The sequence below is a fragment of the Ascaphus truei genome, chromosome 1 (genome assembly GCF_040206685.1).
Source record: "Ascaphus truei isolate aAscTru1 chromosome 1, aAscTru1.hap1, whole genome shotgun sequence".
Classification (NCBI taxonomy): domain Eukaryota; kingdom Metazoa; phylum Chordata; class Amphibia; order Anura; family Ascaphidae; genus Ascaphus; species Ascaphus truei.
In genome coordinates this window covers 536,117,042-536,144,830 of record NC_134483.1, presented here as the reverse complement: position 1 = coordinate 536,144,830, position 27,789 = coordinate 536,117,042, and the positions used below count along the sequence as shown (strand labels likewise).

General features: G+C 48.2%; 1 protein-coding gene across 1 annotated transcript in view; it reads left to right on the top strand.

Moving 5' to 3' along the window:
- Positions 1–26,741, top strand: part of CDC25B (cell division cycle 25B) — a 28,834-nt gene extending 2,093 nt beyond the window's left edge. Inside the window, exons 2-16 of the mRNA XM_075572758.1 lie at positions 2,293–2,387; positions 4,234–4,285; positions 11,890–11,931; positions 13,045–13,081; positions 14,731–14,841; positions 15,629–15,751; positions 16,379–16,519; positions 17,825–17,902; positions 18,750–18,932; positions 19,311–19,406; positions 20,040–20,102; positions 21,083–21,181; positions 21,835–21,968; positions 23,656–23,767; positions 24,794–26,741. Of these exons, the coding sequence (XP_075428873.1) occupies positions 2,293–2,387; positions 4,234–4,285; positions 11,890–11,931; positions 13,045–13,081; positions 14,731–14,841; positions 15,629–15,751; positions 16,379–16,519; positions 17,825–17,902; positions 18,750–18,932; positions 19,311–19,406; positions 20,040–20,102; positions 21,083–21,181; positions 21,835–21,968; positions 23,656–23,767; positions 24,794–24,934 (1,507 nt within the window). The 3' untranslated portion in view covers positions 24,935–26,741. The remainder of the gene's footprint in view (positions 1–2,292; positions 2,388–4,233; positions 4,286–11,889; positions 11,932–13,044; positions 13,082–14,730; positions 14,842–15,628; positions 15,752–16,378; positions 16,520–17,824; positions 17,903–18,749; positions 18,933–19,310; positions 19,407–20,039; positions 20,103–21,082; positions 21,182–21,834; positions 21,969–23,655; positions 23,768–24,793) is intronic.
- The last annotated feature ends 1,048 nt before the right edge of the window (positions 26,742–27,789 follow it).

Sequence of the window (27,789 nt, the reverse complement as noted above, 5' to 3'; positions counted from 1 at the left end):
CCTAGATCAGGGATCGTGGTCCTCTGGGAATACTAATGACCCCATTAAATGCGCCCCCGTTTTACTACTACCTGCAGAAGTGCCAGTTCTGCCAAACTCTAGTTTAGGGGAGGGCCAACTCCAGTCCTTGGGGTCACCGACAGGTCAGGTTTTCAGGATATCCCTGCTTCAGCACAGGTGACTCAATCAGTCCCAGCTTCAGCACAGGTCGCTCAATCGGTGGCTCAGTCTTTGACTGAGCCACCTGTGCTGAAGCAGGGATGTCCTGAAAAACTGACCTGTTGGTGACCCTTGAGGACTGGAGTTGGCCACCCCTGGCCTATTCCATTTGTGTATGTGTGTGTGTGTGTGTGTGTGTGTGTGTGTGTGTGTATTTGTGTGTGTGTGCGTGCGTGCGTGCGTGCGTGTGTGTGTGTATATATATATATATATATATATATACACAGTGGTCGACAAATCACCAAAAAATCTACTCGCCGAACAAAAAAATGTACTCGCCACCTAGTACTACACGTGTGTTGCTTGGGCCAATAGGAGCTCGCCACGATGTTAAATCCACTCGCCCGGGGCCTGCAAATGTATAGGTTTGTCGAACATTGTATATATATATATATATATATATATATATATATATATATATATATATATATATATATATATATATAGCAAATAAAAAGATAACGTGTGAGCACATTCACATGTCTTAGACAGGTCTGCACCCCTGCCTTTCACCATTATCACCTAGTACATACAGTGCTTCCACTGCAGCAAGGGATTCTGGGAAATGACATGCAAATAAGCACACAGTGTCACCTTTTGCCTGAAATATATATATGTATGTATGTATGTATGTGTGAATATATATGTATATATTTAATTCATGCAGAATATTTTACGGGTTCAATAATAGGTGACCAATAACAAGTAATAGTCATATGTCCAGGGGAGCGCAATCTTTTTTCCCTGCGCCCCCCTGCGACTGTCCCCTGCCTCTGCCCCAGCCCCCCCCATGCTTACCTTGGTTCTGGCGCCATGATGACACGTTGCAAAGGCAACGTGACGTCACATGACCCCGCGGCGTCACCAGGAGCGTCTGAACCAAGGTAAGGGGAATTTTACAGAGGAAAGCACTCGGGGCTTCTGCAAACCCCGCGCCCCCAGCAGCGAATCTCGCGCCCCCCACTTTGCGCCCCCCTGATATGTTCTACAGTTGCTTGATTGAGGTGTAATAGAGAACCATAAACATTGACAGCAAATAAGGCCTCTTAATTGTCACATAATCGTACACTTTTATTAATTAATTCCTTGTCACACCGTGCGGTGTTCCTTATATTGTTGTGTCTACTTGAAGAAATTATTATCATTTTCTTTAATGTATTTGCCCTTACCACTTATACTGGGAAGCTGTCCCAGCTATCTACTACCCTTTCATTAAAAGAAAACCCGCAGTTCCACCCAGGCTAAACCCTCCAGCTTCAAAGGTGCTTTTTCCCCCCACTGTTTAATCCAGGGTTATCCCGATCATCTTAAATCTCTGATTACTGTGTTTTCTCTGGCTAAACAATCCAGGGGAAGGCTTTCTGGCCCTATCTTTAATCGCAGGGGCTAAGTGCCCCCTCAGACTGCCCCCTGCGGTGTCCTTGCAGAATACCTAGCATTTTCACACCTCATTTCTCACCCCCCACCATGACCTGGTTATTTGACAGTGGGATCTGTTATGCTGCTAATGGATGTCAGTGTTAGCCAGGTCACAGAGCTGTTTGCAAGGTGAATTCTATTCTCTGCTGTATGTATGTATGTACTGTATGTATGTATGTATGTACTGTATGTATGTATAATATCTTTATTTATACAGCGCCACTAATGTACACAGCGCTTCACAGCAGTAATGCACGTGACACAATCATATACATAATACAAATTACACATAACCGGTAGAAGTGTTTCAGACATAAAAGTAACATTTAGGAAAAGGAGTCCCTGCCCCGAAGAGCTTACAATCTAATTGCTAAAAGATATATATGATTTGTGCAAAATATATAACAGCGGCAGTAGGAAACATTTGATTGTTAGCTTTGTTGTGGGGCAGACACAATGCGCATGCGTTGTGTGTACAGTTCTGCGCACACTGTCAGGGCTGTATACAAGTAATATAACTGTTGGCTAGTGGTGCAGCATCTAGCACAGCAGGGCTTGTGTTTGCATGCTAACCTCTTGCTCTATAAGGGGGCTTACACGTCGCCCCCTCCCCTAATAGAAGCAGCTACCTGGAATATCCTCTTTATATTGCAGCCAGAACGACACCCCAAAACGGAAGCTGGGGAGGTCGTTCCGCAGCGAGGTCTCGTCTCTGACACGCACGTCTTCGTCGGACTCATCTGACGCAGGTTAGTGTTGAAGTTTGACACGTGATTTCGGTTCCTCTTACTTGGGAGACAGGAACCTGGCACCGTGATGTCAGTGTTATGTTATCCTCCCGTTTGCCCTGGTGTCTTCGGCAACGCGTGGCACTAACCAACCCAGTTGCAAGGAAGAAAGCCGCTTTGTTGGCGCGATGCGCAGTGATGACATCACTGCCCGACTGCTTTTATAGGACTGTTTTTCAGCTGCCGGAGTGTGAAGGAAAATATCTTTCTTGTGGCATAGAAATAACACAGGAGAGGCCAACTCCAGTCCTCAAGGCCCACCAACAGGTCAGGTGTTAGGGATATCCCTGCTTCAGCACAGGAGACTCAATCAGTGGCTCAGTCTTTGACTGAGCCATGTGTGCTGAAGCTGGGGTTGATTGAGCCACCTGTGCTGAAGCAGGGATATCCCCAAAAACCAGGCCTGTTTATGGCTTAGGAGTTGGCCACCCCTGAGAAAGCAGAATATGGTTCAGATACTGTACCTAAAACCTCCACCTCTAACAGGAGAGATGTGCCTCCACCACACAGCAGGTAATTTAATTTCACATATAGGGGCCTATGCAGAGAGCAGCGCTATTTCGAAATTCGCCATTTTTTGGAGAAAATCGCGCAGAAAGCAGCAGAAAATGGCGAGTTCCGAAAAACGCGCCAATTTTTCTTTTCTAGTTATAAAACTCGCCTCGCGGCTGGCGAGAACCTCAATCTCGCCAGTTTTAAAAATATCCGTATGCAGAGAGGCGCGAACGGCATCTAGCGGCTGTTCGCGCCAATAAAATGGCGCGATTGTCTCAGTTTTAACTCGCCAGAAAAAACTGCCGCTCGCGGCCATTGCAAAGGGAAAAAAAAAGCCGCGAATTTGTTTTAACACATTTCTGAAGCGCGCATCTCGCCAATTTAAACTCGCCACACGCATCCATGTTATACATAGCAGAATTCGCACTTTTCTGCATATGGAGATTAAAACTCTCCAAAAAAGCTACTTTTTAATAAATTCGCCAATTTTAAAATTCGCTGCTCTCTGCATAGGCCCCATAAAGTTACAGTGCATAGCACATCAGAATTGTACCGATACAGCCTCTACCCCTCAGAGCTTACAATCTTATGTTTTTTGGTGCCTGAGGCACAGGGAGATAAAGTGACTTGCCCAAGGTCACAAGGAGCCGACACCGGGAATTAAACTAGGTTCCCCCTGCTTCAAACTCAGTGTCATTGTTATCAGAGTTTTTACTCACTGAGCCGCGCCTTCTCTTATTAGCATGTCATGTAATGGTGTATATAAGCATGTAATGGTGTATATAAGCATGTAATGGTGTATATAAGCATGTAACGATGTATATAAGCATGTCATGGTGTATATAAGCATGTGATGTAATAGTGTATATAAGCATGTAACGGTGTATATAAGCATGTAACGGTGTATATAAGCATGTGTATATCAGTGTGTCTACGTTTATGAGTGTGTATCACTATTAAAGAGCATCTGGTGCTGAGGTTTGAGTATAGATGGCAGATGGCCGGCCCTCTGCCAGAGAAGGAGTTAAAACGCGTTAAAAGGAGTTAAAAAGCGCCCGTACACAATATTTTGCCCTATCTGCCCCCCCCCCCGACATGATACAGGGCAGAAAGGGAAGTGACAGCTCCATGGTTTCACTCCCATTTCCCCCGTTATCACTAGTGTAACAAGGACTGTCTGTTTGCTGAGCAACTCATGCCAAACCTACGAGGTCACGGTGACAATGAGCGGGTCGCCACCGCCGTGTGAAGAGGCTTTTCATGACGCTGTCCCTTCCTCGTCAATAAACGCTCTCCCTCCTCCTCTCCCCAGGTCTCTGCCTGGATTCTCCCAGCCCGCTGGACCCCGATGTCATTGAGGAAACGTAGGTTGACACCTCTAACTTTACTTTGTCTGTTTACTGAGCAGTGCCACTACTGTGACATGGGAGGGTATCAAGGTGCGGGATCAATGTTTGACTTCAAATTAGTCCTCCCTGATAGCTGTGTGTGTAGCTGATGGCTGTGTGTGTAGTTGATAGCTGTGTGTGTGCTGATAGGTGTGTGTGTACGGGGAGGTCGTTTGCTAAGATAGGAGCAGCAGAGCGTCTGTCCATCTATGTCAGATCCTACAGGTTACTGCAGTGCCAGGTTGTTAATTATCACGGATCCTAATTGGAAAGGAAAGCGTCCCGCCTTCTGCTGCTTTTCAGCAAAGGAATAACAGGGGGGGGAAATAGGAAATAAATGCCCGGAGGTGCTGGCAGCATACAGTATGCCCTCCTCCTTTCACTTAGAAATGGTGTTTTCTGAAGGAAAAGTAATGGGAAGTAGTAGCCTTGTGTATAATACAGCAGGGGTGCTCACTACTCCTAAACTCTATTTCCCCCCCTCTCTCTTTCTCTTCTCCCCCCTCTCTCCCCCCTCCTCTCTCTCGCTTTCCCTTCTCTCTCTCTCTCTCTCTCTCTCTCCCCATCTCTCTCTTTCCCCCTCCTCTCTCTCCCCCCTCTCTCTTTCTCTCCCCATCTCTTTCCCCCTCTCTCTTCCCCTTCCCTCTCTCTCTTTCACCTCCATCTCTCTTTCCCCCTCCTCTCTCTCCCCCCCTCCTCTCTCTCCCCCCCCTCCTCTCTCTCCCCCCTCCTCTCTCTCCCCCCCCTCCTCTCTCTCCCCCCCCTCTCTCTCTCTTTTCCTTCTCTCTCTCTCTCTTCCCCTTCCCTCTCTCTCTTTCACCTCCGTCTCTCTCTTTCCCCATCCTCTCTCTCCCCCGCTCTCTCTCTTTTCCTTCTCTCTCTCTCTCTCTCTTCCCCTTCCCTCTCTCTCCCACACCCCCCTCTCTCTTCTCTCCCCATTTTATCAGGGATAGCCCCGGTTTGCATAGGTTGGTGCAGTAAGCCAAGAATAACCGCAGACAGCATAAAATGCTTGTGAACACCAAAACAATGTTTTATGTCAATGAAAGGGCCACTGATTACATTTGTACAGCAGCCAGTGACTGGATCTCTCCTTATAGCGCTGGCTCATGTGCACCTGTTCCAGCCGAGTCTTGTCTTTCACCCCCTGCTGCTTTTAGGTGTTTTTTTCTATCTAGTTGTATAGCGCAGGGGTGCTCAACTCAAGATCCTCCAACAGGTCAGGTTTTAAGGATATCCCAGCTTCAGCACAGGTGGCTCGAGCCACTGATTGAGCCACCCGTGCTGAAGCTGGGATATCCTCACAACCTGACCAGTTGGGGGGTATTGAGGGCTGGGCTTGCGCCCCCTGGCACAGGGCATTGTGATGCAGCGGTCCCTGCAGGAATGTGTGAGAACAGCTGCCGCCTGGAACAGAGACAGCTGCAGGCACGGCCAAATGTGGTGGCCCCTGAACAACTGCGGGGGGCGTACGAATAGGGGCCCAGCCAGGCTCATGTTCGGCTGTGCACAGAAATGCCCCTTTGTCTCGAGTCTCGGGTCAGCTTACAGCTCCCGGGCGCTCACAACCTGCAGCCAGAAACGCCACGTAATCCGATTCATTGATCCCCAAAGACTCTCCGGGGTTACCGAGCGCTGCGAGCCTATGTGAGGAGCGGGCGGCGATGCTAATCGGGTTTCAGCCTCTCCAACACCACGGCGGTTCTGTTTGCCACTCTCCGGGACACGGGTTGTGGAATGCAATTGTAAATTCCTATCACTGTAGGAGCGGGTTGCGGGTTTTTTCCCCCCTCCTTCTTAACCCTTTCACTCCCAGTTAGTCAGGCGGTTTCAAGCCTCCAGGTAGCAAACTGGATGTGTTGCAAAGCCCAAGGGCCATTAGCTGCAGAAGTCAAAATACCTCCCCTGGCCACACTTGGCAGGGACGTGGGTTGGCAGCGCCCCTGGCAAGGACCCGGCTTCCTTATGCGGCTATGCATGACTCATACACACGGCATTGTTCCTAGGAAGGGCCTGGGAGCCCTCGCTGTTTTTATTAGGGCCCTGCTGGAAAGTTGGCTCGAATGTCGAAAGTGTCGGCTTCGGGGCAAGGCACGTTTCCATCGGATCAGCCGTTGCTGGGGCGTTGAGGAAATCCTCGTCCCGAGCGTTTCACGCGTGTCATCAGTTCTCGGGCGCGTGGTTTGGCTTTTAAGTGCTGCATTTAGGGCAGGAAGTTGTGTGAAGCGGCCGTCCCCTCTGGCGTTGGAAAGGTTAATGTCGCCTTTGTAAATAAATCCGTAGCCTTGTTGCGCCCGGCACGTTATCTCCTGTTACCCTTTATTGGGTTACCGCGGGCGTCTTCTGCATGCTTTTCCCATTGGGGGTCATAAGAAATAATGGTGTTGATTTAAATGCATAAAACACCAGTTAAAGTAGGATGCTAAATACCTCGTTAGTGGAACCTTTGTGTAAGAGGAGATTTGTGTTTTCTCCCCCATATTCCTCGCTCGCTGTTCCTTTATATTTCTAGTATGTGGTGGTATTTAAACGGGGCCCTTCTCCTAGAGCAGGGGTGGCCAACTCCAGCCCTCAAGGGCCCCCAACTGGTCAGGCGTTAAGGATATCCCTGCTTCAGCACAGGTCGCTCAATCAGTGGCCCAGTCAAAGACTGTGCTGTAGCTGGGACTGCTTGAGCCACCTGTGCTGAAGCAGAGAGTGTTTGAGCCACCTGTGCTGAAGCGGAGACTGATTGAGCCGCCTGTGCTGAAGCAGGGATATCCCTAACACCTGACCTGTTGGTGGCCCTTGAGTACAGGAGTTGGCTACCCCTGCCCTAGCTATCTGTGCCCGGAGGGAGAGGTGTTGCTTACGCCGCTGCATGTTGTATGGAGATGGGAGGAAGAGTGCCTTATTGCCCCGATAACCCTGTCAGTGGGATTGTTATCTCGCCCTCTCTGCTAATAACTTTATCTGACACAGGGGTATTTGAATATATGAACGCAACAGAAAGGGGCAGTGTTGTAGTGGGGCTTCTGGCCTTTGAAGTGGGAGGTGTTGGGTTGAAACACCGGGGCAGCGCCGTTTGGACCTCTTTAGTGTGTGGTCGAAACTTCTTTCCAGCTTCACATTGCAAGGCCAGCATAACCAACCCTGCACTGAGGAGACCCAACAGGTCGTAACCGGCTGTCTGCGTGTAGGGTTACTGGTTCTGCACTTCTGTAACCCAGGCTGTGCTGGAGAAGCTGTGCAATACGGCCGGCATATGATTATAGGGGGTCCACGTTTTGACGGACGGGAAGCAAAAAGTGACACGCTGTGAGTGCTCATGTGCATGTCATTACCCAGAATCCCTGCCTGCAGTGGAAGCACAGTATGCTAAGAGATAATGGGGAAAGGCAGTTTGGCTTTGGACTCACTGTACAAAATAAGTAGAGCGTAAGCTCTTTGGGGCAATGATACTGTACATTTAGCTTTGTTGTGCATGCAGAGCTGTGTACACTGCACCCGCCCACGTGTGAAAGCGTGGAAGTATACTCACGCGAGGAGGCGGCACTACTTTTTCTGCATGATTTATGGTTCTTGCAGCGGCGACAGGTGAAGGGAAGTGGGCGGCAGGTGCAGAGGGGTGAGGTCTGAAATACTTCATCTGTGTTTGCATTTCGGGGATTAGTGGGACAATTATCTGTCTTTTTTTTCCTGACATATATACCAGCGGAACGAGCAATGATCTCCCCCTGGCTGCTGCTCTCTAAGGGAGATGTCTGCCGTGGACCTGTGCCCAGCTGCCTAATTAGCGCAAGTCAAATATTGGGCCCGTCCGCAGCGTAGGGAGTTCATGAAGTCAGTTCTCTGTCGCTGCGAAGGGTTACAGCAGGTGGGGCGTCATGGACCCCCTTCCCTCCCCCCCCCCAGGGCTGAAGTCACAATGAACATCTGTCTACAAAACCCTTCACCTTTCCCCCCTGGGTGTGTGCGCCTTCTACAGTTACTAGGAGGGAGAGTATTGCGGGCATTGTGGGGTCTGTGTATTGAGGAGAGATTCTAGGGGGAATAAAATCCATCAGATGTTTCAAAGACACGAAATCCTATACATATCCAAGGGACTTATTTTTTTCTTGGATATATGATGCCGTTATTTTCCCCAAAATTGCAACCCTTTTGCCCGGACGCACCAACCCCTGAGGCAGGGGTTCTCAAGACCCCCCCCTCCCCCTCAACAGGTCAGGTTTTAAGAATATCCCAGCTTCAGCACAGGTGGCTCAATCAGTGGCTCAGCCAAAGATTGAGCCGCCTGTGCTGAAGTCTGGACTGATTGAGCCACCGGTGTTGAAGCAGGGACTGATTGAGATACCTGTGCTGAAGCAGGGATATCCTTAAAACCTGACCCGTTGGGGGGTTTTGAGGACTGGAGTTGAGCGCCCCTGCTCTCAACAGCTGATTTTAATATACTTTGAATAAAATGAATCCCCCCCCCCCGAAACAATGATGAAATATATAATTTTGTCAAAAATAATTACGCAGCATTTTCTCTACAAACCGGTTTATGCTGTTTTCTGCGATTCTTTTTTTAATGAGTATTTTTTATCTCTCGGCCTCGGAAATTCGTAGCAGCCACAAGCTGTTTTAGGGAATGGCAGGAATCTGGCTCTGGGGGTTCAGTGTATATCTAAATGCTTCATAACGTGGATTGCAAATAACATGAGGGAGACCTGGAGGTTAGATTGCATTTTAAATATTCCGTGTGCCTGGGTGTGTCCCCCTCCCCCCCCCCCCAAGTTATTGGAGGCAGAAGCTCCTATAATTAAACCCTGCGGAAGAAATGCAACAAAGGGTTAAATTACAAAACCCGCCTGTTCTCTCTGTGCGTAGTTCAAATAATTCTGGGGGGTTATTTTGTTTAAGAAAAATGAAATCTGACACTATGACTATTTCCAGCGAAGGGTTTAGAAACCTCTGTGGTTTAATGCTTCTTGCATCATTTCTGCCCAGCATGAAACTGGAGTGCGAAATATGTCCCCTAGAACAGGAGTGGCCAACGCTCAAGGGCCGCCAACAGGTCAGGTTTTCAGGATATCACTGCCATCCCTAACCTAGAACTGTAGCCTGGCAGAGCCCGGCACTTCTTAAGATAGCAGTAAAACGGGGCGGGGTATTTATTGGAGTTATTCGGATTCCCAGAGACGCCACTCTTGTCCAAATAACAGCAATGGTCGGGCAGGGCCTCCCCGGCAGAGACGAGGTTAAAGGTTGGGTATATAAATGGGAGGGAGAAGGGGGGGTCCTGTCTGTATCCCAGTGGGGGGGGGGGGTATTTGAATTCCCCCGAGACACAAAGCACGTCTAAAGAATAATCTTCTTTTTTATTATTCCGGGGGACACGGCGGAGTTAATTGGGGCTGTGCGCGCCCTCCAGCTGCCAGGCTCCCGGGTCTGCCCCTCATACACGTGCTGAATGGGACAGGCTTGCTCCCTTCTGCATGAATGAGCTGAATAGATGCTTTGAAATGCCACACTTGTGTACCCTGCCGGATCCCTGCTCTCTCCGCCAGGCAGACAGCTGTTGGGGAGGGGGGGGGGGGGGCCCTGCCTGATGCCTTCATCGGACACGCGGCTTAATCTCTCTAACAATGCCGGGCATTTGCATACAGGTGGGAAGCGGTGACCCAGAATCTCGCCGCTATACAAATGGTGGAGCGGTGTTAAACCTCTTTAGGGAACACACAGGCTCTGTATCAGGGCCGGGCGGGACAAAGGGCTTTTGTTGTCCGATTTTCTTTGTAATGTTTAATCTTTGATTTTTTTTTTTTTTTGCATAAATCAGAATTGGGAGAAATATTAGGTCATTGGGGTCATTCACTGTGGGAGGACCACCTCCTCTCTGATTGTGTGTGTGTGTATGTATGTATATATATATATATATATATATATATATATATATATATATATATATATATATATATATATATACAGTGTTCGACAAACCTATACATTTGCTCGCCCCGGGCGAGTGGATTTAACCCCCGGGCGAGTAAATATTGGCCCAAGCAGCACACGTTTGGTACTAGGTGGCGAGTAGATTTTTTTGTGTGGTGAGTAGATTTTTTGGTGATTTGTCAACCACTGTATATATATATATATATATATATATATATATATATATATATATATATATATATATATATATATATATATATACTGTTATTCCTGTGAGTGACTAATTTTATTTATATATATGTGTGTATATATATATTTACCACATGTAGTATTACTGTGAAGCGCTATGTACATTAATGGCGCTATATAAATAAAGACATACAATACAATACAATTTATATATAAATAAATAAAATCAGTCACTCACAGGAATAACAGCATCAATGTTTCTGGTGTATTAAGCATCAAGGTTTTGAGAAAGATCCTGCAATAACCGGATTGGTTGAGGCTGTAATAATCTGTGTAACACACGTTTTGTCTGCCCCTGTGACAGCCTGAGCTGCACCCATGCTGTGCAGCCTCAGCGCGCCCAGGCACGCCTGCCCGAGGTCACGCGTGTGGGTACGGCGTCTATGTGTTCACCTGTTTCTCGCCCGAACACAAATAGGAACGGATTCTTAGATTAGAAATGATATAGGCAGCCAGTCAGAATACCTTTTTGAAGTCGGTGGGATTTGGCAGCCGAACGCTGTATATTAAATGGCCTCCTTAGTGTTTCATCCACACCTTAAATACGTTATGGTTTGTAAAAGAAAGTGACAACCCCCCCCCCCCCAGTACCGTGAAAAGAAATATCACCCGTGAGCACATTCACCTGCCTCAGTCTGCCACCCTGCCTTTCCCCATTATCCCTTAGCACAGGGGTGCGCAAACTGGGGGGTGCGAGATTTTTTTTGGGGGGGGGGGGGGGGCTTACAGAGGCCTCTCGCTCTTCCCCAAAAGCATTTAAATGAAATGCCGGGGGGGGGGGGGAGGGGTTTGAGCGCGCGAGGCCTCTGTCAGTTCCCTTACCTTGTCTCCAACGGCTTCAGGCAACGCGGCGCAGGTCACGTGACCCGACGCCTGAGACAACGTAAGATGGGGGAGAGCAGACAGGGGGGCGCCCGGTTGAAAACATTTGTGTCCCCTGCCTTAGCATACAGTGCTTCCACTGAAGCGAGGGATTCTGGGTAATTACATGCATATCAGCACACAGGCCTCCCCTTAATGTTGAACGTGAAGCTATGTATTCCGTTACTCTTATAAATCCATATATAGATTGTATATCAACATACACATTGTGTTTTTAATCTTCCTTTCAATGGCTACTTCTATCTACTCAAGACAGCACATCTATTCCGTGCCATGAATGATAACGCTGCCTGTGATAACATTATTATAGTAAAATATTCTGAATAGAACGATGCTTTCCTGGCCTGAGTTTGCACAACGGGAAATAGAACGGAAACAAAGCCTCGCAGCCGTGCAGAAGGCGGCCATTTTCTATCCCCGCCTCTTGGCAGCCGGTTTTAAGTAACATTCCAGGCTGGCTGTGTGCGTGTTATTGTTTATTTACAGCAACAAAAGCTGGAAGTTCCTCATTTTCTTTCTTTCCTTCCTCGCAGCTTTGAGAAAGCTATTTTGGAGACCGGGAAAGTAAGCAACGAGTAAGTATATCTTGTATTTATGTGTTTTTATTTTTATCCCGTGTCCGTTTCCAGGCCAGTGCTGAGATTAATGAGCCGGCTCTGGTTTTGTATTCCCGTCGGCTTGTCTGCTGGAGACTTCGATGGGGAAGGAGGGGGGGGGGGGGGGGAGGGGCTCACCCCCCCCTCCCCCAACAGGTCAGGTTTTCAGGATATCCCAGCCTCGGCACAGGTGGCTCAATGGAAGACTGAGTCTCTGATTGAGCCACCTGTGCTGAAGCAGGGACTGATTGAACCACCTGTGCTGAAGCAGGGACTGATTGAATCACCTGTGCTGAAGCAGGCACTGATTGAGCCATCTGTGCTGAAGCAAGGATATCCAGAAAACCTGACCTGTTGGGGGGGGGGGGGGAGACTTGAAGACTGGAGTTGAGCCCCCCTGTAGTAGAATAACATTTGAGACCTGGTCTGGGGTCTGAAGCTAATCTCCCCAAACCGGAGTCACACCGCTTTGCTGCTTTCCCTTCACCAGCGACATCAATGTTTATTTGAAGAGGTTTTTTTTTTGTTAATATACAACGAGAGTTTTTAAAAATGTTCATTTTTGGGGGGCCTGGTGGGGGTTTTTTTATTTTTAGAAGAAAGTAGATTGTGGCATTAAAATCGGCGTGATACAAACAGCGCGTGGGGGTCTCCGCCTCACTCATCCGATTGCTGGTTTTTTGTTTGGGGGGGGGGGGGGATTGGATCAAACCCGCCAGAGATAGCGTCCGAGATGAATGCTGCTGTGCAATGCGTTGGCGTTCCCACCGGCAGTGACGGGTTATTGTTGACGCGCGGCATTACGGTAGGCGCCTCGATAAACGCACGGGGGCCTTATTCTGTACGGTGTGATAGCGCAGATCACGTGCTGCCGCGGCAAAAGCCCCATTAAAGCCAATGGGACGTTTCATGCGATCGCACGTCAAACGCGCTATCACACCGTACAGAGTAAGGGCCATCGACTTCACCGTCTCATCTGCGGGTCTGGATCCGCGGTCATTGGGCGCCGCTTGCATACAATGCGTATACGATAAAGGAGGAGATGGAAATGGCCTGAAGTGTAACCGTGTCTCTCTGCTCTTTGCTTCCCAGATACAAGTTGCCCATCAGAAGAATCAACTCCTTGCCGGTGAGTTCACTTATGGCACATTTTCTCGTGTAGCGCTGGCAGCGTACGCAGCGCTGTACAGAGGCATTTTGCAGGCGCGAGTCCCTGCCCCGCAGAGCTTACAATCGATGTGTTTTTTGGTGCCCGAGGCACAGGGAGATAAAGTGACTCGCCCAGAGTCACAAGGAGCCGACACAGGGAATTGGAACCAGGCTCAGCCCTGCTTCACGCTCAGTGCCACTGTTATCAGTCAGAGCCCTCCCTCACTGAGCCGCTCCTGCAGCCTCTACTTTAACCGCACAGCCACCCGAAGTCAGTGTGTAAGCGCAGTGAGCTGAGACGTGGGAGGAGTGGGGTTTACTCTGGCTGCTCCCTTCGGCGTGATAGAGCTGTGTGCTCAACGGGAGTTGGCTGACCAGGGCCGGGGCGTGGTATGGGCAGAGCACTCCTCAAGCCTCCCCAACTGGTCAGCTTCTGAGGAAATCCCAGCTTCAGCGCAGGTCTTCGACGGAGCCTCCGGTTGAGCCACATGTGTTGAAGCAGGCACGGATTGGGCCACCTGTGCTGGAGCTGGAACTGATCGCACCACCTGTGTTGAAGGCAGGGATATCCTGAAAACCTGACCTGTTGGTGGCCCTTGAGTTCTGGAGTTGAGCGCTCCTGCGGCAGAGGAAACACGTGATTGACATCCAATTAACGTGGCGTTACCTCGGGAGGTTATTTTTGTTATTTGCTAGGTTTGAAGCGGGGGGTCTCCGGAGATGGGCCGTGTTGATTTCAGCTCCGGGGACCCCCTACTTTCTGAGATACTTGCACCTGAAGGGGCTGCCGGTAGCAGCAATGGCTGGATACATAAAATGCCTTGTTTAAAGGTCTTATTGGCGGGCCAATAGGAAACCGCGACATTATCGCCTGAGACTTCCTATTGGCCCGCGTGCCGCGGGACTTTTAAACAGATATGAGATTCCGGCACCCCCTTTCGAGGTAAGTATCTCGGGGGGCAGGGAGCTGAAATGAAGCTCCGGGACCCCCTGCTTCACACCTAGGGGGAAATTATATATATATATATATATATATATATATTACTTGTGAGCACATTCACATGTCTTAGACAGGTCTGCAACCCTGCTTTTCGCCATTATCACCCAGCATACAGTGCTTCCACTGCAACAAGGGATTCTGGGAAATAGACATGCAGATGAGCACACAGTGCCACCTTTTGTCTCAAGTCCACATTACATGGAGAACCCTTAAGCCAATGTATGCTGCTTTAAACACAGCTTTTAAACATAGCCTGGGATGAGATGCAAAGCCAATAAACCCACTCACAGACAGACTGTTTCGACTACATATATATATATATATATATATATATATATATATATATAACACAACTCCTTTAAGAGACTCCTGAGGAAATGGGATTGTGCTTAAACAGCTGCTAAATCTTTGCTTAAAGAATGGTTATATTTGTTTAAGAAAGCCAGCGACATTGTTGCATTCTTTATTGGACGGGACTGTCCCTCTAAGGGAGGATGTAGGTTTTTAGATTGCATGTGTCCCAAAATCGGTCACGCTGCCCCCCCCCGCATTGTACCGCGCGGCAGTATATGTCGGTGCTCTCCGCATACACAGCAGCAGTAATAATGACACCGTGTCTCCGTTTTCAGGTGAGGCTTCTTGGAAGCAGCCCTGCCCTACGAAACCTTTCCAACTCGCCTGACCTGGATGTCTCACTAGCCACTGAAAGGCTACCGGTGGCCAAAGACAACAAGGAAAATGTACGTCCCTTGCACACTGTTCCTGGACTTGCAGGAAATGTAGAGGTGCATCTGTTCGGAGACTGATTCTGTGTCGCCTGGGCTGTGGCCATTTTTTTTGCCCTTGTTCGACCTCTTCGGTGCAAGGGTTGTCTGTGATGGGAGAGAAGGTTTTAATGGTATAGACCAGGGGTGGCCAACACCAGTCCTCATGGGCCACCAACAGGTACATTTTTAAGGATATCCCTGCTTCAGCACAGGTGGCTCAATCAGTCCCTGCTTCAGCACAGGTGGCTCAATCAGTCCCTGCTTTAGCACAGGTGGCCTAATCAGTGGCTCGGTCTTTGACTGAGCCACTGATTGAGCCACCTGTGCTGAAGCAGGGATATCCTTAAAACCTAACCTGTTGGTGGCCCTTGACTGGAGTTGGCCACCCCTGGTGTAGACTGTGTGTGTGTGTGTGTGTGTGTGTGTGTGTGTGTGTGTGTGTGTGTGTGTGTGTGTGTGTGTGTGTGTGTGTGTGTGTGTGTGTATAAGACTTAAGAAACACATGTAAGACTTCGAAAAAATATCTTTACGCTTAATGCAAATAGCTGGTTCAAATCTTTTGGGTTTTGCATGCATGAAATGTCACATGTAGTATTCTGCCAACACCCTGTTCCATTTGGTTTTATTCTTTTCACATAAACTTTCACCGCATTATTGAATTTCACCGAAATGCAAAATCGCTAAAACTCGTTTAATTCCGGTCACGTGTCTCAAACGTTGACATTATATTTACATTTCATTTTTTTAACTTTTTTTGTAGGAAGTACTTTTGTTTAAAAAGCCGTCCATGCGTCCGATCCCCCGTAACAGACTGCGCACTTTTGATGGTGGTGATGAAAAGGACACCTTTTCACAAAGAGCTAACTCTGCCCCTGCTGTCATGGTGAGTTTTAGTCTACACGTGTGTTGGTACTCTACACGTGTTACATGTCCTGCTTACTGAAGTGACACCTCTATGAGTTGCAATACTGACGAGATGACCAGGTTTAGGATACCTCTATGAGTTGCAATACTGACGAGATGACCAGGTTTGGGATACCTCTATGAGTTGTAATACTGGTCAGATGACCAGGTTTGTGATACCTTTATGAGTTGTAATACTGGCGAGATGACCAGGTTTGGGATACCTCTATGAGTTTTAATACTGGTCAGATGACCAGGTTTGTGATACCTCTATGAGTTATAATACTGGCGAGATGACCAGGTTTGGGATACCTCTGAGTTGTAATACTGGCGATATGACCGGGTTTGGGATACCTCTATGAGTTATAATACTGGCGAGATGACCAGGTTTGGGATACCTCTATGAGTTGTAATACTGGCGAGATGACCAGGTTTAGGATACCTCTATGAGTGGTAATACTGGCGAGATGACCAGGTTTAGGATACCTCTATGAGTTGTAATACTGGCGATATGACCGGGTTTAGGATACCTCTATGAGTTGTAATACTGGCGAGATGACCAGGTTTGGGATACCTCTTAGATGACTCGCATGTGTTTCCTCTCCAGTGTTTTACCCCGGAGAAGGACGACTTTCAGATGGACAACACAAGCCCTGTTTGTTTGCGCAAGACCTCTCTTACTTTTTCTATGTGCCACGATGAGGATGACGATGGATTTATGGAGATCCTGGATGGAGAAGACTTGAAGGTACAAACATGGTGGTCTTAATGAGGTGGTGATGGTACAAGAAACCAAAAGAGCTTGTGATGGATACAGAGGTCCTAAATGATAATTCTGTCTTCTTAGCTATCTCTATGCATGTTATGTTGGACTCGGACCAACAGATGTGCAGTGTATGAATTGTTTTAAAGCAGACGTCCAGCTGCCGGTTTTTTTTTACCTTTCCCCCCCCCTTTAATATGTGCATCAGTACAATCCACACAATTATAAGTAAGTAGCTAAGTTGCCGATCGATCTGTCCTCTTGTGATTGATCAGCAAAGATTCAGCTCGGGGGTTCACTAAATGGCCGTCGGTGCAGCAGAAGAGGACCAAAGATGCAAAGTTCTGTGGGGAAGATCATGTGACCAGGCAGTCACTAGATACATTTGGTGCACTGTTAGAGAGAGGGCAAGGCACAAAAGGGGGTGTGCCAGAGCCTGTTTCAGAGGGGGAAGGGAATGTGACTTTGTAAATGGTTGCTATAGAAACAAAATGCTTGTTACATTATAATGCATAAAAAAATTAATTCAGGCTTCTTTGAACAGAAAAAACTGCTACAAGTATTTTCTCATGGTACAGAACTGATTTATTAAACACACATGTAGGAGGGTATTGCCTGGTCTGCAGCTTTAAGACGGTATCTTTAAAACTACTAAAATGAGGTGAAACTATAGAAAACTCACACAGTGAAACCGTACAAAGTTAACAGATTTGAAACGGGCTCAGTATATACACTATATCACGTGGCCACCTCTAGTCCTCAAGGGGCCACCAACAGGTCAGGTTTTAACGATATCCCTGCTTCAGCACAGGTGGCTCAGTCATTGACTGAGCTCAATCAGTGGCTCATTAACTGAGCCACTGATTCTGCCATCTGTGCTGAAGCAGGGATATCCTTAAAAGCTGACCTGTTGGGGACCCTTGAGGACTGAAGTTGGCCGTCTCCGGAGCAATATCACCACCTTCAGCCCGTGTCTCCCCACTGCTGGATGAGGCCTCCCCAATGATCTCCCAGGTACTGCGGTTGCAGCCTCTCTTCTCCACGTCGCCCCAGCACATTTCCTGAGTTCATCCTCCCATCTTACTTTTGGTCATTGTCTTAGTCTTTTAATCTCTCTTGGATATATATATATGTAACACACATACAGGTATATACCCACGCTATATATCGCCCACTGTCCTATCACTACAATGCAGTAGATGGGTGGATCTCTTTGCCTGGGTGTCCGCTCCTGATCCATTTGCAGAGAATGGATCCCGTGTATGTGACTTTATTTGACCTCCGTTGTAGGGGGATGCCGACATGCCGCCTGGGATGGAGAATCTGCTCACGGCTCCGCTGGTGAAGAACACGGAAGAAAGTGATACTGTAAGTGTGCCCTTAACGCGGGGATCTCGCACGGTTTCTCTCTGAAATACCCTGGGTGTAGAACTCCACAGGTCCACATTAACTGTATTGACCCCTGTCGTTGTTTGCAAACTCACAAACATGGGTCGTAGATAATGAGTAGTTTATTGCATAGTATACGGAATGATCATACAGACGGGTCAACAAACGACTCTGCAAGGGGAGGGCCCAATTTCATCACACCGCATACGGCAGTAATACGCTTATAGGGGCCCGTGTTAAAATGGACACGCAGCAAAATGGTCACACCAGAGTGCACATTTGCATGTCATTACCCAGAATCCCTGAATGCAGTGGAAGCCTTGTATGCCAAGACGGGTGGGCAACCCCAGTCCTCAAGGACCACCAGCAGGTCAGGTTTTCAGGATATCCCTGCTTCAGCACAGGTGGCTCAGTCTTTGACTGAGCCACCTGTGGTGAAGCAGGGATATCCTGAAAACCTGACCTGTTGGTGGCCCTTGAGGACTGGAGTTGGCCACCCCTGCACTAAGGCATTAATCAAGTGGATGCAGAGCTGTCTGAGACATGTGAATGTGCTCACAAGGGGTATCGTTATTTTCTGTGACACTACTGTATATACAAACTTTCCCTATGCTAATGCCAGCTAGAAATCATCATCCCTCCCGCTCAATGGCTTGGCAGCCATTTTTGTGTTTCGCTACATCTTGTGCTTGTAAACACTGCGTATGTTTCAGTATACAGTTGCCTGCATGTTCATGTTTGCTGACATCGACTGTACATGGACAGGACCAGAATCCTTTGCAGTTATTTCAGGCTGACGTCTCTTCCTCCCCATCTATGTCTGCAGGATATGGTGATCAGGAGCAAATGCCGCCGGCTTTTCCGCTCGCCCTCCATGCCGAGCAGCGTCATCAGGCCGATTCTGAAACGGCTGGACAGGCCCCCGGACGAGGACACGCCCGTTAAAATCAAGAGGCGGAAAAGCGTTACTCCCAGCTCGATCGAAGAGGGACCCGAGAAGGAGGAGCCGGTAGGAAAACCACACAACCTATATATACCTCCTATGTTATGTAGGTTTTGCAAAAAAACCAGGCTGGTCCATAAATGGGTTGCTGCCTCTGCACTTCCTTAACCCTTTCTCTGCCAGTAAGTCCTTCCCCTCTGGCAGAAAACAAAGTGTCACTAAGGCTCTCTTAATGCAGTCTGAAGAAAGAGCTGTGTTTACTAAATGGTGCTATGCCATTAGGCACAGTATGGTCCGTTCCCGTCTGGCAAGGCACGGGTATTGAAGAGGCCGGCACCTGCTTAGTTGAATTTGCTTCATAGTCCAAGGCAGTGAAACCACGTCATTGTGTTGCCGCGTCATTAACGCACTTTGGTTTCTCCCCCTTAACCCCCCTCCCCACAGAAAATTAAGTTGGGCCGATCCAAGTCTTTCTGCCACACGGAAGTAGAGAACATTTTGGACAATGACCAGAGAGAGCTGATTGGGGACTTTTCCAAGGTGAGGCTCCGCACACAGGGGTACTTCTTAATGCTTCTTCCACCGGTCCATCCAATGTATGTTTCTGTGTTCTGCTTCCTAATGTATTCCATAAGGGATATACGTATGGAAGCCACACACAGTCCCTGCGAGCTCAAAACCCCACTGCACACGTACACACGTGTGTGTGTATATATATATATATCTACACACAGTCCCTGCAAGCGCAAACCCCGCTGCATACATACACACGTGTGTATGTATGTATATATATGTATATAATCTCAACACACACACAGTCCCTGCAAGCTCAAACCCCCACTGCATACGTACACACGTGTGTTTATATTTATATATGTGTATATATATATATATATATATATATATATATATTTATCTCAACACACACACACACACTGCAAGCTCCAGACCCAAATATATGGAAGCCAGCCAGAATGAGTTATGTATATATACAGACACACACACACTGTATATAGTGCATAGCAAAGCATTGCTAGCCCCTCTGGCAGTGCAGGGGTTATCAGAAAGTAGAGTTTTTTTGTATCTCCCGGCCTCGTTCTCTTGTATTGGTGCAGCCCGTTTCTCCCCCGTATAATTGCGATGACCTGACTTGGCGTGTGTGCTTTCTCACAGGCTTACGTACTGAAGACGATAGAAGGGAAACACCAGGATTTGAAATACATCACTGCAGATATGGTGAGCATAGAGGCGTCCGTGTGGCAGGCAGATGGTTTATAGCAGCCTCAGGGGCCACCAACAGGTCAGGTTTTCAGAATACCCCTGCTTCAGCACAGGTAGCTCAATCAGTCCCAGTTTCAGCACAGGTGGCTCAACCTGTGGCTCAGCCTTTGACTAAGCTGCTGATTTAGCCTCCTGTGCTGAAGCAGGGATAAACCTGAGCTGATGATAGCCCTTGAGGACTGGAGTTAGCCATCCCTGGTTTATAGGGTAAAACTATACAGCAGGGGTCTCAAACTCAAGTCCTCAAGGGCACCAACTGGCCAAGTTCTATGGGTATCCCTGCTTCAGCACAGGTGGCTCAGTCAGTGGCTGTGAGTGTCAGCTCTTCAGGGCAGGGTCTCCTTTAGCCTCATGTCCTTTACCTGCTGCACTTATTCCCATTGTTTTGTAATGTACATTATTTACCTCCTAACGTAAGGCTGTAAAGCGCTGCGCACATGACTGGAGCGATATAACATTATACATACATACACGGGACTGGGATAGCGTGGACCGCGCAGCCGCATTCTGCGTTGATTTTTTTTGACAGTATTTGAAGTGATCTCTTCCTGTTCTTTCCGACGCTGTTTTTATTGTTAAAATCGGACCCTCCGTTCAAAAGATTGAAGCGGTTGAAATATCGCGTGGTCGGGAAGTTAAAATGGCGACCCCCTTTTGCCTACAGGTTACCATGCTACCTTCAGACACCAGCGATTAAGACAATCGCGATTAAAAAGACAAAGAGCAGGACATGATCTTTTGATACTGGCATTATATGAGTTAAACCCGTACTGGCTCCTTGGGCGGAGCGGGTCTCGGGGGGGGGGGGGGAGGGGGGAGAGGGGGGAAAAGGGGTCTCGGGGGGGGGGGGCACTTGCGGCTTTAAGGTGACGAGTTTGTGTCTGACGATCTCTCCGAACCACTGCTAATGGCGTCTTTTTTCCTCTTCTCTTCAGATGATGGCCGTGCTGAGCGGCAAATTCCGAAATCTGATTGAGCGCGTTGTGATCATAGATAACAGATACCCGTACGAGTATGAAGGCGGGCACATCACGGTGAGGGGGGCTACTGTTAATGCGATTCCAGTCTTTGCCCAGGGGTGTTTTAATGCAGGGGTGGCCTCCAGTCCTCAAGGGCTACCAACAGGTCAGGTTTTCAGGATATCTCTGCTTCAGCACAGGTGGCTCAATCAGTGGCTGCCATATTGCTAGCCCCGCCTATGCTGATACCAGCACCCTCTTTCCGAGGGAAGTATCTCGGGAAGCAGGGGGTCCCCGGATGCCGAAATGAAGGCGGTTTCCTGAGACTCACCTCCTTCAAACATATATATATGCCTATAGGGAACCATGTTAAAAATGGTTTTTGAAGCAAAAAGTGGCACTGTGTGCTCATTTGCATGTCATTTCCCAGAATCCCTTGCTGCAGTGGAAGTGCTGTGTGCTGGGTGATAATGGTGAAAGGCGGGGTTGCAGACCTGCCTAAGACATGCAGATGAGCATACAGTTGTATTTACATTTATATATATATATGTATATATATATATAACAGTGTGGCCGTGACTGTTTCTTTAAATGAACACAGGGTTGGCAGAGAAACCCGTTGTAGGCCGCTGCCCTGAGGTAGAAATCTGAGTCCCAGAGAACCACAGAAAATAACCCCAGGAAAGCCAGCCGTTTGCAGCCTAAAAACACCTCCTTCCTTTTCCCAGGGGGCAGTGAACCTTCCTCTGGAGCAGGACGTGGAGGACTTTCTGTTGAAGAAACCCATCGTGCCTTTTAACGACGAGAAACGCGTCATCGTCATCTTCCACTGTGAATTCTCCTCCGAGAGGGGACCCAGGATGTAAGTCCCTTGTGCCTCCATCAAAAAAAAACCCCATCCAGGGCCTCGCCCGTGGCCCCCCTCTTGCCGGGATTGGCTGTGAGAGACGCTCCTGGCTGACGATTGTGACGCTTGCTTCTCGCAGTCCCCCGGCATTGTTATTCCCGTTCCGTGAATACGTTTTGTTGCAGTTTTGCAATTCAATAACGTACCTTTTTCGGGTGCTTTTTGCGTGAATTATTTGTCTGCCCCGTACGCCTAAATTCTTTAGCTCTCCGCTTTAGACCCCTAGATCAGGGGTCGCCATCTGCAGTCCTCAAGGGCCCACCAACAGGTCAGGTGTTCAGGATATCCCTGCTTCAGCACAGGTGGCTCAGTCGAAGGCTGAGCCACTGATTGAGCCACCTGTGCTGAAGCAGGGATATCCTGAAAAACCTGACCTGTTGGTGGCCCTTGAGGACTGGAGTTGGCCAACCCTGCTCTAAAGTGTAAGCGCTGAGGAGCAGGGCCCTCGTTACCTTACGTATCTGTGTGCGCTTGTCTGTCCTCTGAACCCCCCACTGTACCGCGCTACGGAATTCGCGGGCGCTTTACAAATAAACAATGCGAATCGCAGTAACTATAGCAGGGAGCGGGCGAGGCCTAGTCTGCAGGAGAACCCCTCGTTTTCATTTACTTCACTCGTCTGCTGCCTCCGTGCAGTTCCCTTTCCCCCTTTTTCGGAAGGTGCATGATAACATGCGCCACTTGCTGGTCCGTATAATGTACTGGTCAGACATTGTTTAATGTCCGGTTACACCCACGTACCAGCTGCACGGGGCATAGCTTAGCAACCAACCTCGCACTGATGAGCCCATAAAGAGAGAAAAAGCTGTCTGTGAGCAGGGTTGCTGGTTCTGCACTTTTTTTTTTTAACCCAAGTTGTGCTTACCAGCTGTGTAATACGGCCGGCATAAGCTTAGAGGGGTCACATGTTAAAATGCACAAGAAGCAAAAAGCGAGACTGTGCTCATTTGCATGTCATTACCCAGAATCCCTTGCTTCAGTGGAAGCGCTGTATGCTAAGCGATAGCGGGGATAGGCAGGGTTACAGACCAGTCTGAGACGTGTGCTCACACGTGATATTTACATGTGTCACAGTCGTTGGGTATTTCATTTCTGCGTCTAGCCAGAGTTACAGATTATACAAACCGTGCAGGGGAATTAACCCTCGCTGGGGAAATAAATAAACAAACCGTGCAGGGGAATTAACCCTCGCTGGGGAAATAAATACACAAACCGTGCAGGGGAATTAACCCTCGCTGGGGAAATAAATACACAAACCGTGCAGGGGAATTAACCCTCGCTGGGGAAATAAATACACAAACCGTGCAGGGGAATTAACCCTCGCTGGGGAAATAAATACACAAACCGTGCAGGGGAATTAACCCTCGCTGGGGAAATAAATACACAAACCGTGCAGGGGAATTAACCCTCGCTGGGGAAATAAATACACAAACCGTGCAGGGGAATTAACCCTCGCTGGGGAAATAAATACACAAACCGTGCAGGGGAATTAGCCCTCGCTGGGGAAATAAATACACAAACCTGTGGCGTCTAATGAAGGTTTCCCGGACTAAGCTGAGTCATGTGAAATCCGAGGTGCCGTATACCCCGGGTGTGAAGAACATACACTTGATAAAAGAGGTCTCTCTTACTCTGATTTAAGGTGCCGCTTTGTCAGAGAAAAGGACAGGCTGAGTAATGATTACCCGCGCCTGCATTACCCGGAGCTGTACATCCTGAAGGGCGGATACAAGGAGTTCTTCCCCAAGTACCAAGTGAGTCGTGAGCTGTTATATTCTCCCTGCGCTGGGGCTGTTATATTCTCCCTGCGCTGGGGCTGTTATATTCTCCCTGCGCTGGGGCTGTTATATTCTCTCTGCGCTGGGGCTGTTATATTCTCTCTGCGCTGGGGCTGTTATATTCTCTCTGCGCTGGGGCTGTTATATTCTCTCTGCGCTGGGGCTGTTATATTCTCTCTGCGCTGGGGCTGTTATATTCTCCCTGCGCTGGGGCTGTTATATTCTCCCTGCGCTGGGGCTGTTATATTCTCCCTGCGCTGGGGCTGTTATATTCTCCCTGCGCTGGGGCTGTTATATTCTCCCAGCGCTGGGGCTGTTATATTCTCTCTGCGCTGGGGCTGTTATATTCTCTCTGCGCTGGGGCTGTTATATTCTCCCTGCGCTGGGGCTGTTATATTCTCCCTGCGCTGGGGCTGTTATATTCTCTCTGCGCTGGGGCTGTTATATTCTCCCTGCGCTGGGGCTGTTATATTCTCCCTGCGCTGGGGCTGTTATATTCTCCCTGCGCTGGGGCTGTTATATTCTCTCTGCGCTAGGGCTGTTATATTCTCTCTGCGCTGGGGCTGTTATATTCTCCCTGCGCTGGGGCTGTTATATTCTCCCTGCGCTGGGGCTGTTATATTCTCCCTGCGCTGGGGCTTTTATATTCTCCCTGCACTGGAGCTGTTATATTCTCCCTGCGCTGGGGCTGTTATATTCTCCCTGCGCTGGGGCTGTTATATTCTCCCTGCGCTGGGGCTGTTATATTCTCCCTGCGCTGGGGCTGTTATATTCTCCCTGCACTGGGGCTGTTATATTCTCCCTGCGCTGGGGCTGTTATATTCTCCCTGCGCTGGGACTTATATATTCTTAGTGGCCCATGAGGACTGGAATTGGCCACCCCTGCACTAAGGGGTTTATCAAGTGGATGGGAGTTTCCGGAGCCGATCGTGATGCGACCGTCCACTTCCGAGCGTATAGAACAGGCCCCTAAAGTGTCTCTGTCTCTCTTATTCCATCTAGTCGCACTGCGAGCCACAGTCATATCGTCCCATGCACCACGAGGACTTCAAGGAGGACCTGAGGAAGTTCCGCTCCAAGAGCAGGACGTGGGCCGGAGAGAAGAGCAAGAGAGAGCTGTACCACCGGCTGAAAAACCTGTGAGGACAACCACCCGAGGGAGCTTCCCCACCTCCGACTTTCATTACGTCAGGGCCGGTCCCTACGCTTGTTGTACCAAGTCTACTCCTCGCATGAGCTGGATGTCACATCCACAGAACCATTGAGTTTCACTCTTTTGAAGAGACATTCTCACTCGTGGTGGGGGGGGACGAGCTGGATGAGTTGGAAGGTGGTCTTGTTCATCTGAAGGAAGTCGGTCCCTTTTGGAGACTTGGCTCTCTCCGTAGAAGACAGTCTCGTTCATCTGGAAGATGGCTTCTCTCCTTGGAAAACAGAGACGGTTCCTTTGCTTGGAAGGCGGTCTCGCTCATCTGGAAGGCGGTCTCACTTATTCCGGCTCCAGTGGACGCTCACGCCGCGAGATTGGCATCGCCCTATCGTGTGGTCAGAAGCTCCAGAGCCCACTCAACCGATACCTTCAACCTTCACGGCTATGAGCCCGACCTCACACGTGGAATGGTTATACCGGGTGCAGCAGGTGTGCTCTCCTACGACGGGCTGGCTCCTGTTGGAAAGAGACACTTGAAGTTTTTTCTCTGTCCTATTACGCTGCCCGCTTCTATACCCCGCTGAACCCTTCTCCTGCCAGAGGGGCCAACGACACATAGCAAAGCAGAGCCCTGCGGATTTGCACATCGCCGCAAAGATCTTCAAGCACAAACCTTTGTGTGTGCGTGTGGTTGCACTTGCACTTTTATTTAACCCCCAAAGCGCCGGAGAGGCCTGCAACGCCTTTTGGGGGTCCTCTGTCCCCTGAAGGGGCCAATGAACACCCAGCATGCCGTGGCACGGTCGCCGTGGTAACTGCCAGCGAGTGGGCGCGATGGCGGGATCCTCACGTTGTCTGTGTCTTTGTGCTTCTAAATGGTCAGACTGCATTACGGGGCAGGAGGAGCAGACATATTATCCAGAACCTGAAATGGACAACATAGGGGCTTACATCCCCGTAAACGTAGTGAAGGAATCCCAAAACAGCCCAAATTTGCAGAAGTTTCATATTTTGTTTTCTAAAAAAAAAAAGCACTTCCTCTATTTTTTTTGTATTTTTCTAGAACCAAGGAAATTGAGATTCCCATTTTTTTTTTTTTAACTTCATTTAATAATATTTTCAATTCTTCAGAGTTTATTAAGTAAAGTATCAAGACCCTTTTCTGTCTAATTATGTGGTGGGGGGGAGGGGGTTTAATCCTATTTTATCTATATAAGTATTACTTAGATACTTTTATTTCTGAAATGTGTTCAGTGTGGTCGCGTTTTGTATAAAGCCATTTGTTTTATACTCTTGTAATAGTATATCTACCCAAATATGTTTTGCTGAAGACTAAACTTTAAGCTTATGTTGGGGGGGGTGTTATTTTGTTTTGTAGATTGCCGTCAATTTGCTGCAATCTTTAAATATTCCCATTGTTGCTGAGAAATGGAGCCAGGCAAACTGATCATTGCTACAGGGCCACATAACAATATTAATTTATTTTTCTTTGCACATTTTTAAATAAAAGTCCAAATTCTCTAAAGGCTGCATTAACAATAAATGTAATTTCTAAAAGCAACACAAAGGTGGGAGAGCAGGTTGTGTTGTGCCAAGTTAATGATACTCCGAATGCAGAACATTTTGGATGAGAGCTGGGTGTTTTATTTTTTTGTTAATGTATGATTGGATTGCTATGCTTTTCCGCTCTTTATTGTGTACAAGACTTCTCCTGTTTTTCTCTCCTCGCCAATGGATTTACGAATATCATGTTCTTAAATGTATACGTTTCAGGGAAGAATAAAACGCTCTTGTAACATGTGGTGTCGGATGTTGATCTTTTCAAGCTATTGGACGATACCGGCAGCCATGTTGGATTTTACAGGCGAGAACGTTGGCACCTAATTCTGTCAGGTCCAATTATGTTAAAAAAAAGAAAAGAAAAAATGCATGTACAATTTTGGGTGTGATTGCTCCTTTAATACATTGTAAAGATGCATCAACTTGGAGGTGGATGTACGCATATCTTTATGTAGCGCCAACTATGTACATAGCGCTTCCCAGCACACGTGACATAATATTATAACATACAATGGGAATAAGCTCTTCAGACATAAAACAGTAGGGAATGGGGTCCCTGCCCCGAAGAGCTTGCAATCTAAGTGGATAATGGGGGAGACAGAGTTAGAAGCGTCTCTGCCTATCAGCGCTCAAAATAAGGGCGCTATATAAAATAAAGAAATATATTGTTAACGGTGTGTTGACCCATTTGTATTGTATTGTATGTCTTTATTTATATAGCGCCATTAATGTACATAGCGCTTCACAGTAGTAATACATGTGGTAATCGAATAAATAACAGATAATATAAATAACAGATCATGGGAATAAGTGCTTTAGACATAAACATAACATTAAGGAAGAGGAGTCCCTGCCCCGAGGAGCTTACAATCTAATTGGTAGGTAGGGAGAACGTACAGAGACAGTAGGAGGGAGTTCTGGGAAGTGCGTCTGCAGGGGGCCAAGCTTTATGTATCGTGTTCAGAATAGCCACAGTGCTATTCGTATGCTTCTTTAAGCAAGTGGGTCTTAAGGTGGGTCTTAAAGGTGGATAGAGGGTGCTAGTCGGGTACTGAGGGGTAGGGCATTCCAGAGGTGTGGGGCAGTCAGTGAAAAAGGTTTAAGGCGGGAGAGGGCTTTAGATACAGAGGCGGTAGAAAGAAGACATCCTTGAGCAAAACGCATAGCGAGAAATTAGGGCTGAGATGTACGGAGGGGCAGAAGAGTGTAAAGCTTTAAAAGTGAGGAGAAGAATGGAGTGTGAGATGCGGGATTTGATTGGAAGCCAGGAGAGGGATTTCATGAGGGG